General features: G+C 39.4%; 1 protein-coding gene across 2 annotated transcripts; it reads right to left on the bottom strand.

Moving 5' to 3' along the window:
- Positions 1-248: 248 nt before the first annotated feature.
- Positions 249-1,617, bottom strand: LOC147617322 (uncharacterized). Of its 2 annotated transcripts, XM_086776389.1 has the most exons (3): positions 1,441-1,617; positions 1,091-1,260; positions 249-943 (listed from the first exon to the last, which is right to left on the bottom strand). In XM_086776389.1, the coding sequence occupies exons 2-3, from the start codon at positions 1,253-1,255 to the stop codon at positions 347-349; spliced, it is 762 nt and encodes a 253-aa protein (XP_086632515.1). In that variant the 5' UTR covers positions 1,256-1,260; positions 1,441-1,617; the 3' UTR covers positions 249-346. The 2 variants fall into 2 exon arrangements, with proteins under 2 accessions (XP_086632515.1, XP_086632513.1); XM_086776387.1 differs by having other exon boundaries at positions 250-943; positions 1,091-1,617.
- Between the last annotated feature and the right edge of the window lie 12,067 nt (positions 1,618-13,684).

Genomic DNA, 13,684 nt, shown 5'->3' with positions numbered 1-13,684 from the left:
GTGTGTACAGTGCAAGCATAGATGTAGAAACCTTTTTATATATATAAAAAAACAAAGATGTAGAAACCTTTTTATATATAAAAAAACAAACAGCCCTTTGATTCAGCCCATTATCCAGTTCATGAGAATTAGAGGCAGCCACCCTGACCATACATTTAGACACCTCCCAAAAAAAAAGAAGAAAAGCTTGAACAGGTATAGGCTTGATATTTAGCCCATTATCCATAACTTTAAACGCCATGAAACAACAGCGTTGAAACTGTGATGTGATCGGTCGTGATCCACCCACCTTAAATGCGTCCGTCGGTGGTGACAAAAACAGTGAAGGAGTGCAGGAATAAGCAGGCTATCTCGTGGAGAGGTCATCATCGGCTTCCAAACGAGACCTCTTGCTGGAATATTGGGGCTGGTGAAGAAGCACAGGGCTGCAGCATTTTGGGCAAGTGGGGCTCCTCTTCCTCAGCAAGACGTACATGAGGCAGTTGGGGCACATAGCAGTAGACATGGTGGACTCCTTTAACAGAGATACTGTGTTGATAGTCGAGTTATCATCAGCAGTAGAACTAGGGGTAGTTGGACGCCGAGTTTGTGGCCACTTCCAATTTTGGAGCGTGCTTTGTTTTACATTGGAGGAGGAAGACAGAGTCGAGAGCTTGCTTGATTCGTTTGAAGGTTTGCTCGCCGGATGTATTTTCTCGTCTGTCAATTTGAGGTCCAAGTCCAAGCACTTCACCATAGGAGAGCCTGCTGGCTCACCATCAGCTTTAGTACCAAGCTTTGCAAAAGCTGGCGTACTTGTGTACAGGCTCTTTCTGCTGTTGATGGCTTCATGATGAATGCTCATCTTCAAGACCTCAGCTACTGTTCTACTTGAAGTGTTCGCGGGCGCGTCATAAGAGCCCACATTGAACTCGGGCTTCTTCTTGATGAAGATTCTGCCAGACTGCACGGCGGCAGGAAGACATATAGGCGTTTTAGAGCCCGGCAAGAGCAAGTATTTGCAAGCTACACGGTGAGGAGCGTTATGCCCGTGTGTGTGCGTGTGAGAGAGAGAGAGAGAGAGAGAGAGAGAGAGAGAGAGTGTGCATACCTCGAGATCCAAGCACCTCTCCCATCCTAAAGGGAGCGGTTTGATGTTGTGGTTTTGTAGCAGAGTGACATAAGTGCTTTTGCTCCTATAACTACTTGTGGCTGTGGATTCCATGATGAGTTGTGGCAAGCGAGACGAGTCTTGATCACCCCCCCAGCGCTCCATAGCAGCTGCAGAAGAAGAAGAAGAAGAAGAAGAAACAGCAGCAGTGGCCAGAGGCAAAAGCTGGGGCATCTTGCTATTGCTAGAGCGCAGCTTGTCGCTTGGTCTTTCCATGTTTTTGGCAGCCATAATATTTGCTAAATTAGAAGAGAATTTGAGAGAAGGAACGATTGGGAGAAGCAAAGCACCTTATTTTGAATAGACGACGATGATCAGCACAATCATGATTAAGAAGGCGTCACACAAGTAATACACTGAGAAAATCCTCTCCAGTGATCATGATCTCACGATCTAATTGATGAGACACAAGCCATTAATTCGTTTCTAGTGATCACTGATATCATCCGCTGCTCGTCTAAAATCACGATTAGTAAAGCTGCAACAATCGACTGTGCAGGTTGAGGGCTTATTCATACAAACTTCAAATTAGCACAAGGAGAACCGAAGAGCCAGGCGATTTTAAGGGATTCAACAGGGTGCGAACCAGTAAAAGCAGTCGACGCTCGAGAAGGGACGCATTGAATGTGTATTGTGATTGCAAATCAATGAGGACCTTGCTTGCATGCGGCACACGTCGACGATTATAAAACCCAATGGGCCGTAACTTGTGTAGGCACTTAAAAGCATCCATACAGCCTCCTTATTGTAAGCAGTTTTCATACAAAAGTTTTCTCTCAACGTATCCTAAAAACTTGCTCTCCTCAAAATTTTGTAGGTTTCTTTTCTAGAATTTGCAGATTTTGGGCTAAATTTAAACTAAAGTACCCTAGAGTCTGAAGAATTTTTAAAATGAAAAGATAAAGCTTGCAAGTAATTAAAATGCAAAATAGTACAAGGTCCATTGCATATAGTTTGCACGTCTCCTAGGAGCACAATTTGTAGGGTAAGGGGGCCAATAAAAGGACGGCCCCAAAGCACTGCCATTTCCCTTGTGATTTAAGAAAAAGGAAATATGACATTGAATCTAATATGCTTAAAATCATGATAAGGTGTCTTGGGGCTTGTGTTTCCACATATTGTGAATCAAAAATTTCAAAAGTCACCATGGGGATGCCATTGAAGAAAAAAAAACTAAGCATTTATTATATTATGTTTCCATGACCCACTAAGTGTTGTAAAGGGGCTCAAATTAATAGCCTAATAAGTATTTCTCTAGGATGTGATTCCAAAAGTTACAAGTCCGTTGAAAATGAATAATCAAAGCGTTTATTATATTATGTTTCAATGACCCACAAGTGTTGCAAAGGGGGTAAAAATAACCTAACAAATATTTTTTGAGGATGTGATTTGTCCACAATCATTAAATATGAGCTATTAAGCTCCAAATAAAGTAGGCTAAAACCATGGTTATGATGTTTCTAGTGTTTCACTTTCTAGCTATCGGCGGGTGGATAAATGGTTACAAATTTGGAAGAAGAAAAATACAATGATAGATATATAGCTTAACACAGCATGGATGAGCATGTTATTGATTTAAGCTGGCACATCATGGCTGGTGGAGACAATATTGATGGCAAAGGAGCACACAATTGGAGTCACACAAGCATGTTTATGCATTTGTACACACACACAAAGACAAGCAAGCATGCTTATAGAACACACATGTAGGCACGTGGGCATCCATACAAAATTCTATAAACATTAATGCACATGATTATATTTCATATTAATGTAGCCATAAATTTGATATTTTTATATAATATTACATTTAATACATAATCTAAATATTAGACACAGCTTCTCTTTATAAAATATATATATTTATAGATATTATAAATTTGATTACTTAAGTGTATTGATATCAATGACTACTAAAGATAGGCCTACAACAAACATATCACTTGTTTTCTTCTCTATGACGAATATAGTGCTAAGTTTTGAGCACTTTGTTCATGTGAGCTCAAGTTAATAATTGCCTTTTTATTTCAATTCAAACACCTAACGAGGTTGATCCAAATGGAACCATCATAAAATAAAATTGAGTTTATGTATTTTAAGGATATGTAACATATTATTTTACCATCAAACAAGGAATGTGATTATACATCTCATTTAATTTCTTCTTTTATGAATATGAGATTGTTTTCAATGATAATATTAGCAAATTTACAAAATTCCCAATTTTGAATATATTTAATATTGCCTAGTTTATAAGACAATATATTTAAGTTTTAGTATAAGCATTGTACTTAAGAGAAAAGTTCCAAAGTAAATTAGATTTCTAAATTCAATGACCTCTCACAATTTTTAAACACCCAAAGTATGTGTATTTCTCCTAGGTTGTTAATATTGTTTGATGTCATCAACTTATATAGTGGACGAGCCTTAAATTATCAACTAGGAGGACTAGAGCATCTTTCCTTTTCATATAATTTTCCTTCTAAACATATGATGTCGATTTCGGGAGCCCATTGGGTGGGTTAATGTGAAGAGGCTCTAACTTTCACAAAAGTGGAAACTCTATCCACCAATTTTGTATTCAAAATGTGTAATAAATGGTTTATATATTCCAAGAGTAATCTTTGTAGTCGTAGTTGTAGTGAAAGAATGACAATATTAGCCTTATGTGATTTGTATCAAAATTAAATATCAATGTATTGAAGGATTATAGTCTTGAAGGTGCAAGCTATTACCCTTTTTCAATGGCTCAAAACATCTCATAAATGTGATAGTTGATGGAAAAGGTAATCAAAGACCATTACTCTTTCTCTTTCTAAATTATTGTGTATGTGTTGTGCATGTTCATCATCACATGTTTGAAATTGGGGGCAATCAAAGCCCATTACTCTTTCTCTTTCTAATTTGTGTATGTATTGTGCATGTGCATCATCACACAAGAGAATCATTGTTTTTCGATGCTTAGTTTCCATGCCTGGTCGCGTCGTCGATATGTGTGTCAAAATATGCGTGGAAAAAGGCATCGAAATAACAATCGAAATATGCATGGAAAAAGTCATCAGAATAAGCGTCGAAATAACAGTCGAATTTTTTCTTTTTCAAAAATTTGAATTTATATATAATATTTGCTAGTTCCCATCTTGGGGTGTGTTTTAGCCTTCTCTTTCTACCTCTTTGCAAGCATTTGTGTCTATGAGAGAGAGAGAGAGAGAGAGAGAGAGAGAGAGAGAGATGATCTGAGAGAAAGAGATAGATGATCAGAGAGAGATAGAGAGAGAGAGAGAGAGCGAGAGAGAGAGATGATCAGAGAGAAAGAGATAGATAAAGAGAGAAAGAGAGAGAGGAGGCGGAAGTTGAGGGAGAGAGGAGGGTATAACTTCCATCATCACGCTCTTTGAAAGAGAAAAAATGCTAGCTCCTCCTCCATCACTAAGTTGCAATTAAGAAAGTTCTTTATTTTACAATGAAATTAAAGTTCATCATCCACTTGCTCGTCCTCAGCGAGATCCATGGCTCCAAATAAATCTATTTCTAGAAATACTCCATCATTGTTGGTGCCAGGTGGAACCGGTTGTCTTGTAGTAGTAGAAGGTAATTCATACATGTCGTCATCCTCTCCTGGCTCTAGCATGAGAGCTGTCGATGCATCATGATCATACTCAGCTTGAATCTCTTCTTCTTCTGGATTATCTCTAGTGTTTGTTTCTCTTTCAAGATGTATTTGCTCAATGAGTACACCTTCATCCGATCCTAATCCCGTGTGAGCCTCACCTACTTTCTCGACTAGTATGTCTTCTTCTTGTTCTTCTTGTTGTTCAATAGGTGCTAGTGGTGTATGCTCAACCATCACATGATCTAAGGGGAGTTCCTCAGCATCAGGCAAACAGGCAACTGCTATTTTCACCTCTTTAAATATTTGTTTTTCATGTGGATTTATTTGGATCACAAATAACCATTTATGATCTGTCGGGTCTTCCACAAAGATGACTTGCTCACAGTGCTCTAGTAGCACAAATGTGTCCCTTTGGTCAGTCCATATCTTTGTGTGGCCTACTTGAATAAATCCACACTTGTCTTTGCGTACAATTCCTTGCACCCCTTGAGTTACCAACTTGAACCATTTCACATAAAAAATGAACATATCAAACTTTCTGAAGCCAACCTTGATAATATCTTGGATTGTTCCACAATAATCTAGCATGCCTACTTCAGTATTGCCATCACTTGCACTTGAACGACTTTCTTGCATGAAATTAGCCTTCACACCACAATCAAATGTTGTTCTCTTTTTATCTATTCCTTCTACTTGTCGAAAGTGACGTCTGCGTGACCAAATTTTTCCAAACTTACGATATTGCAAGCACAATAAATAAGTACTTTTATTGTATAAATTCATGAAAGTACAACATAAAAGACAATCCATAGATATCTCTAACTCACATACATGGAAATCACAACCATACGTAAGCTCCTCCTTCTCATCACTTATTGATTCACCATGGCGTTTAGCTTATAGTATGGTTTGCTCGAGCCATTTATTAGAAGGAAAGTCTGGAAGAAATTCAAGTTCTGTTGGGTACGGTAGTGTGCGGGTTGTTTTACTCCTTCGAAAACTCAAACGAGCTTGGTCCCTTTAAGCCTTCACAAAGTTATATCTCTCGATTCATTTCTGCAGAGCATGTGAGTTTAAGATGCAAAATTTATTAATCTTCTCACGCAATGCTACATCCATTGTTCTCACAAGGCCTTTCCCTTGTGGCTCTTCCCCCAACCAGTCGATCATCTTCTTTTTATGTCCATAATCTTGGCATATCAGGATCAGACGTACTGAGAAATTCAGTTATATATAGAAGTGGTTCTTGAACAAGCCATCCCGCTGCCGCCATACTACCTTTAGGGGACGAGCTCTTTGATGAACAAATCCTTTAAGTGTCTTCATAAATCTCTCCAAGAAAAACATCCATCGGCTATGGATGGACAACCCCAGCCACACCAACTTCATCAACCACAAGAACTAGCAAGTGCAATCGAATGGTTAGAATACTTGTTGGAAAGTATGTCTCAGCCATTGTAACAGCCTCGATGGAGTTTAATCATGCTGCTTCCAATGTGTCTCTACTAATCTCTTTCCTTGATATCCAACGTATACAACTGCACCAATTTTATAAATTGTTGCTCTAATGTCATCGTTAAGGCAATCCTTGATGGCTATAGGAAGCAGGAATTGCAAGAATTTGTGCCAATCATGACTCTTCAAGCCACTAAGCTCATTGTCCTTTGTAAATGCTCCCTTCAAGCAATGCATGCATCTTGTAGGGGTATCAAAGTGACTAATGCATTTCTTTACATGCCGTTTCTCATCCTTTGTCATGACCCAAGGTGCTTTTGGTAGCTTCACCTTTCCATATGCTCTATTTTGGGCCCATAAGTGGTGCATGCGTTGAACCTCTTGTAAATTATCTCATTGTGCCTTGCTCTCCTTTGCTCTTGTGATGGTTTTCCAAAGCACCTCGGCTATATTCTTGAAAATGTGCATTGGGTCAAGAAGATGGTTCACTAGAAGGTCATTCCAGTATGGAAGTTGATGGAAAATAGATAGACGCTTCATTCTTGGAGGTGTACAGGTTGGATCCAGCTCCTGTAAGGTCCTCTAATCACTGCTCTTCCATATGCGAGGAGACCTCCCTAGAAATCGCTCACGCAAAGGATGATCCATTTGGAAATACTTCTTGTTGCCCTCGTATACTATCTTCTTTATAGACTTAAAGTATCGAGCCTCAAGTTGCGGCCCATATAATGGAAATCCATTATACCCTGACATTGAAAGCCCTGTAGAACATCAAAAAAGATATTAGCACGTAAGTTTGGATGACAATCATGACTTAACATGTTAACAAGCTACAGTATTACCTGAGCACTCTCCATAGCTAGGCCAATCATGCATAGTCCACATAAGTATTCCTCTCAATGTTAGCGCACGTTGTCCAAACCTCTTGGAAATATCATGAACTTCAATGCCCTCCCATAGAACATGAAGCTCCTCAACTAAAGGGGCTAAATACACATCCATGTTCTTCACCTTGTACTTTTCAGGAACTAGCAAAGACAATAAAAGATGCTCTTTTTTTATCGCTAGCCATGGTGGAAGATTATAGTTAACTAGACAAACAGGCCATGTACTCCATGATGAACTTCGTAGACCAAATGGATTCACTCCATCCATCGCTAGTCTGAGTCGAATATGGCAAGCCTCCTCCTCGAAAGGCTACCCACTTCTCTTCAATGTGCTTCCATGCACAATGGAATCTACGGGCACACGCATAACACCATCCGTGGACCTAGTGTTACGGTGCCAAGTCATCAATCCTATAATGGATTTGCACTTGAACATTGTTTTAATACGAGGGATGATGGGAAAGTGTCGTAAAAATTTTATGGTACTCTTTCTCCTTGAACATCTTGTCTATATCTCGATGTACCACAATGCGGACATTGTACTACGTTGTTATATTCTTGTCGATAAAGAATACAATCATTTGGACAAGCATGGTGTGTGTTGTAGTCCATGTCAATTGAGTGCAACATTGCTTTTGCTCGACTACGGTCTACTGGCATCTCATTATCTTCTAGCAATATTTGATGTTTCAACAAGCTATTACACAAAATAGTCAGGCTAAGAAAATGCATATAAAGGTACATAACTCAGTAATTGCACATGATATCATCACTTACGCAAAAAGTTTTGATACGCTCATAGACCATCCAAAAATCGAAAGTTCAATATGGATAGACAAGCACGTAAAACAGACATATGTGCTCCACGATATAGTGGAAGACGAGCAAGCCTGCGTAGCTGTTTCTCTTCTTGGAAAGCGTATTCTACACGTCATGTGTTTTCTTCTACCTCTTCGTGTTCCAAACCTCAATCTTATGTTCCATCGTGTAAGACATTTATCATGTCATCCATGTCATGTTCTAGTATTTGCTCCGAATCTGCCTCAAGTTCCTCGGGTTGTTGGATCACCTTGTCTTTGGCTACTCTTGTTGGTCTCCATCGTTCAGGCCGGATATCCACTGGTTCGTCATTGTTGAAGCGCGCATTGCCACTAAATATGTTCCAATCGCTCCACCGAAAATATTCTCCCTTTTTTGTATGATCATTGCAAATTCGTTGACATCGAGCCACTTGGTATCTGTAGCAAGTACATGGGTAAAGTGTCTTCTCCTCTAAATCAACAAAATTTGAGGGTGTGGTGTCGTCCATGGTTTCCATATTGATTTGCAAAATTGGAATGAATGCTTATTTTTGGAGGGGAATCCTCTCTTAAGTATTTGTGGAGGGTGGTAGTCGGTGATAGGTAATTTGAAATATCAGGGGCGCGCAAGATTTTGGAAAGATTTTGAATTTGAATGAAAAGTAGCGATGGTCAACATAAGCGTTGAAAAAGTTGTCGAAATATCCGTCGAAAAGAGCGTGGGAATTTTATTTTTTCGACTCTTATTTCCACGCTATTTCCCATGTATTTTTCAACGCTTTTTTCCACTCTGGTATTGACGCTTTTTTCCACGCTTATTTCAATGCATATATCGATGGTGTAGGCGCGTTTGTTTTGCTTGCTTCCTCACCAGGTATGCCTTCTTTTCCCTCACTCCCATCTCCTCTTGGTTACATGTACATGTGATGTAAAATGTCTCTGTGTGTAATTATGAGTGTATTGCAGGTTCTTTCTCTCTCCCAAGCTCTTCTCCACCTCCTTCTTTGCCCAGCTCCCCTCCCCTCCCCTCTCCTCTCCTCTCCTCTTGGTTGTTAAATTGGTGTGTGTGTGTTGAAGGATAAACCTCCTTCTGTATCCATGCTATTCACACTTTTAGGGTTTTGTATTACTAATTCTTTTCTCAACTTTTTGTTTTGTTTTGTAGGTCTTCTAATCCTCTCTTTCAACTTCACCAAAAAGAGGTAAATTTTTTACTCTCTTTCCTCTCTTTTTGATTTTGTATGTCTGTATTAGGTTCTTAGGGATTTTGTATGTATGCATTACTAATCCTTTCCTCACCCTTTTGTTGGTTTTGTAGGTCTTCCAATCTTCTCTTTCAACATCACCAAAAAGAGGTAAGTGCTTTCCTCTCTTTCTTATCTTTTTATCCTCTCTTTTCTCTATTTTTATCTACCAAAAAGAGGGGTTTTGTTTTGTAGGTCCTCTATGCTTGCTTAGAGCTTAATGCATGCATAGAGCTTCATCTATGCATGCATTAAGCTCTATGCTTAGAGCTTAATGCATGCATAGAGCTTAATCTATGCATGCATTAAGCTCTATGCATGCATGCTTAATGCATAATGCGGGGGTACAGTTTAGTTTAGGATAGTGTGGCTTACATAGTGCTTCATACATAAGCCTCATGCATAATGCTTTATGCATAAGCTTTATGTATAAGGCCTTATGCATAGCTTTATGCTTAAAGCTTTAGGTATAAGGCCTCATGCATGCTTTATGCATAAGCTTTAGCATAGCTTCCATAAGGCTTGCATATCGGCATAGTTTGCATAATGCTTGCATAAGCTTTAGCATGCTAGCACTGCAAACCTCAAAATTGCAGGGTATTACAAAGCCTACTTGGAGAATTATGCCACTTTATACAGTCCTAGTCCATGAAGTTGTGAAGAGGCTCTAAGTTTCACAAAAGTGGAAACTCTATCCACCAATTTTGTATTTAAATTGTGTAATACATGGTTTATATATTCCAAGAGTAATCTTTGTAGTCGTAGTTGTAGTGAAAGAATGACAATATTAGCCTTATGTGATTTGTATCAAAATTTAATATCAATGTATTGAAGGATTATAGTCTTGAAGATGCAAGCTATTACCCCTTTTCATTGGCTCAAAACATCTCATAAATGTGATAGTTGATGGAAAAGGTAATCAAAGACCATTACTCTTTCTCTTTCTAAATTATTGTGTATGTGTTGTGCATGTTCATCATCACATGTTTGAAATTGGGGGCAATCAAAGCCCATTGGCTGGGTTAATGTGAAGAGGCTTGTCTTGGGGTGTGTTTTATCCTTCTCTTTCTACCTCTTTGTTCATGAAAGTACAACATAAAAGACAATGCGTAGATATCTTGAACTCACATACATGGAAATTACAACCATATGTAAGCTCCTCCTCCTCATCACTTATTTATTCACCATGGGGTTTAGCTTGTAGTATGGTTTGCTCGAGCCATTTATTAGAAGAAAAGTCTGAAAGAAGTGCAAGTCATGTTGGGTCCGGTAGTGTGCGGGTTGTTCGACTCATTCTAAAACTCAAACGAGCTTGGTCCCTTTCAGCCTTCACCAAGTTATATCTCTCGATCCATTTCTCCATAGCATGTGAGTTTAAGATGCAAAATTTATTGATCTTCTCACGCAATGCTACATCCATTGTTCTCACAAGGCCTTTCCCTTGTGGCTCTTCCCCCAACCAGTCGATCATCTTCTTCTTATGTCCATAATCTTGGCATATCAGGATCAGACGTACTGAGAAATTCAGTTATATATAGAAGTGGTTCTTGAACAAGCCATCCCGCTGCCGCCATACTACCTTTAGGGGACGAGCTCTTTGATGAACAAATCCTTTAAGTGTCTTCATAAATCTCTCCAAGAAAAACATCCATCGGCTATGGATGGACAACCCCAGCCACACCAACTTCATCAACCACAAGAACTAGCAAGTGCAATCGAATGGTTAGAATACTTGTTGGAAAGTATGTCTCAGCCATTGTAACAGCCTCGATGGAGTTTAATCATGCTGCTTCCAATGTGTCTCTACTAATATCTTTCCTTGATATCCAACGTATACAACTGCACCAATTTTATAAATTGTTGCTCTAATGTCATCGTTGAGGCAATCCTTCATGGCTATAGGAAGCACGAATTGCAAGAATTTGTGCCAATCATGACTCTTCAAGCCACTAAGCTCATTGTCCTTTGTAAATGCTCCCTTCAAGCAATGCATGCATCTTGTAGGGGTACTAAACTTACTAATGCACTTACACACCGTTTCTCATCCTTCGTGACCCAAGGTGCTTTTGGTAGCTTCACCTTTCCATTTGCTCTATTTTGGGCCCATAAGTGGTGCATGCGTTGAACCTCTTGTAAATCATCTCATTGTGCCTTTCTCTCCTTTGCTCCTGTGATGGTTTTCCAAAGCACCTCAGCTATATTCTTGAAAATGTGCATTGGGTCAAGAAGATGGTTCACTAGAAGGTCATTCCAGTATGGAAGTTGATGGAAAATGGATAGACACTTCATTCTTGGAGGTGTACAGGTTGGATCCAGCTCCCATAGGGTCCTCTAATCAGTGCTCTTCCATATGCGAGGAGACCTCCCTAGAAATCCCTCACGCAAAGGATGGTCCACTGGGAGAAATTTCTTGTTTCCCTCGTATACTATCTTCTTCATAGACTATGAGTATCGAGCCTCAAGTTGCGGCCCACATAATGGACATCCATTATACCTTGACACTGAAAGCCCTGTAGAACATTAAAAAAGATTGTAGTAGGTAAGTTTGGATGACAATCATGACTTAATATAATATGTTAACAAGCTACAATATTATCTGAGCACTCTCCATAGCCAAGTCAATCATGCATAGTCCACATAAGTTTTCCTCTCAATATTAGCGCACGTTGTCCAAACCTCTTGGAAATATCCTTCAATGCCCTCCCATAGATTACAAAGCTCCTTAACTAAAGGGGCTAAATACACATCCATGTTCTTCACCTTGTACTTTCCAAGAACTATCAAAGACAATAAAAGATGCCCTTTTTTTATCGCTAGCCATGGTGGAAGATTATTGTTAAATAGACAAACAAGCCATGTACTCCATGATGAACTTCGTAGACCAAATGGATTCACTCCATCCATTGCTAGTTTGAGTTGAATATGGCAAGCCTCCTCCTGAAAGGCTACCCACTTCTCTTCAATGTGCTTCCATGCACAACGGAATCTATGGGCACACGCATAACACCATCCATGGACCTAGTGTTACGGTGCCAAGTCATCAATCCTACAATGGATTTTCACTTGAACATTGTTTTAATCCAAGGGATGATGGAAAAGTGTCGTACAAGTTTTGTGGTACCCTTTCTCCTTGCACATCTCGTCTATATCTTGATGTACAACAATGCGGACATTGTAATACGTTGTTATATTCTTATCTCGATAAACAATACAATCATTTGGCAAGCATGGTGTGTGTTGTAGTCCATGCCAATCGAGTATGCCAGTCGAGTGCAACATTGCTTTTGCTTTTCGACTATGGTCCACTAGCATCTCATGATCTTCTGGCAATATTTGATATTTGAATAAGTTGTTACACAAAATAATCAGGCTAAGAAAATGCATATAAATGTACATAACACACTAATTGCATATGATATCATTACTTACACAAAAACTTTTGATACGTTCGTATCAGACCATCCAAAAATCGATTGCAAGTTCAATATGGATAGGCAAGCGGGTAAAACAGACACATGTGCTCCACGATATAATGGAAGACAAGCAAGCATGCATAGCTGTTTCTCTTTTTGGGAAGCGTATTTTACACGTCGTGTGTTTTCTTCTACCCCTTTGTGTTCCAAACCTCGATCTTCTATTCGTATAAGGCATTTATTATGTCATCCATGTCATGTTCTAGTATTTGCTCTGAATCTGCCTCAAGTCTCTCATGTTGTTAGATCACCTCGTTTGTGGCTACTCTTGTTGGTCTCCATCATTCAGGCTAGATTTTCATTGGTTCGTCATTGTTGAAGCATGCATTGCCGCTAATTAGATGTTCCAATCGCTTCACCGAAAAGATTCTCCATTTTTTTGTATGATCATTGCAAACTCGTTGATGTCGAGCCACTTGGTATTTGCAGCGTACATGGGCAAAGTGTCTTCTCCTCTAAATCAACAAAATTTGAGGGTGTGGCATCATCCATGGTTTTCATATTGATTTGAAAAATGGGAACGAATGCTTATTTTTAGAGGGGAATCCTCCCTTAAGTATTTGTGGAGGGTGATAGTCGGTGATAGGTAATTGGAAATGTCGGGGGCGTGGAAGATCTGGAAAGATTTTGAATTTGAATGAAAAGTAGCGACCGTAAAAAAAAAAGCATCGAAAAAGCCGTCAAAATATCCGTCAAAAAGAGCGTGGGAAATTTTTATCCGACTCTTATTTCCATGCTCTTTCCCACGTATTTTTCGACACTTTTTTTCACTCTGATTTTGATGCTTTTTTCCACGCTTATTTCGACGCATATATAGAGGACGCAAGCGCGTGTGTTTTGCTTGCTTCCTCACCAGGTATGCCTCCTTTTTCCTCACTCCCATTTCCTCTTGGTTACATGTACATGTGATGTAAAATGTCTGTGTGTGTAATTATGAGTAATTTTCTTGTTTTTTTGCTTTCTCGTTTGATTTACCAAGCTCTTATCCACCTCCTTCTTTGCCCTCCCCTCCCCTCCCCTCCCCTCCCCTCCCCTCCCATCTCCTCTCCTCTTGGTTGTTAA

Source organism: Cibotium barometz, chromosome 37, assembly GCF_041138505.1.
Source record: "Cibotium barometz isolate CiBa-2024 chromosome 37, ASM4113850v1, whole genome shotgun sequence".
NCBI classification, from domain to species: Eukaryota; Viridiplantae; Streptophyta; class Polypodiopsida; order Cyatheales; family Cibotiaceae; genus Cibotium; species Cibotium barometz.
Note: the sequence above shows the minus strand (reverse complement) of the source record. Positions and strands in the feature narration are given on the sequence as shown.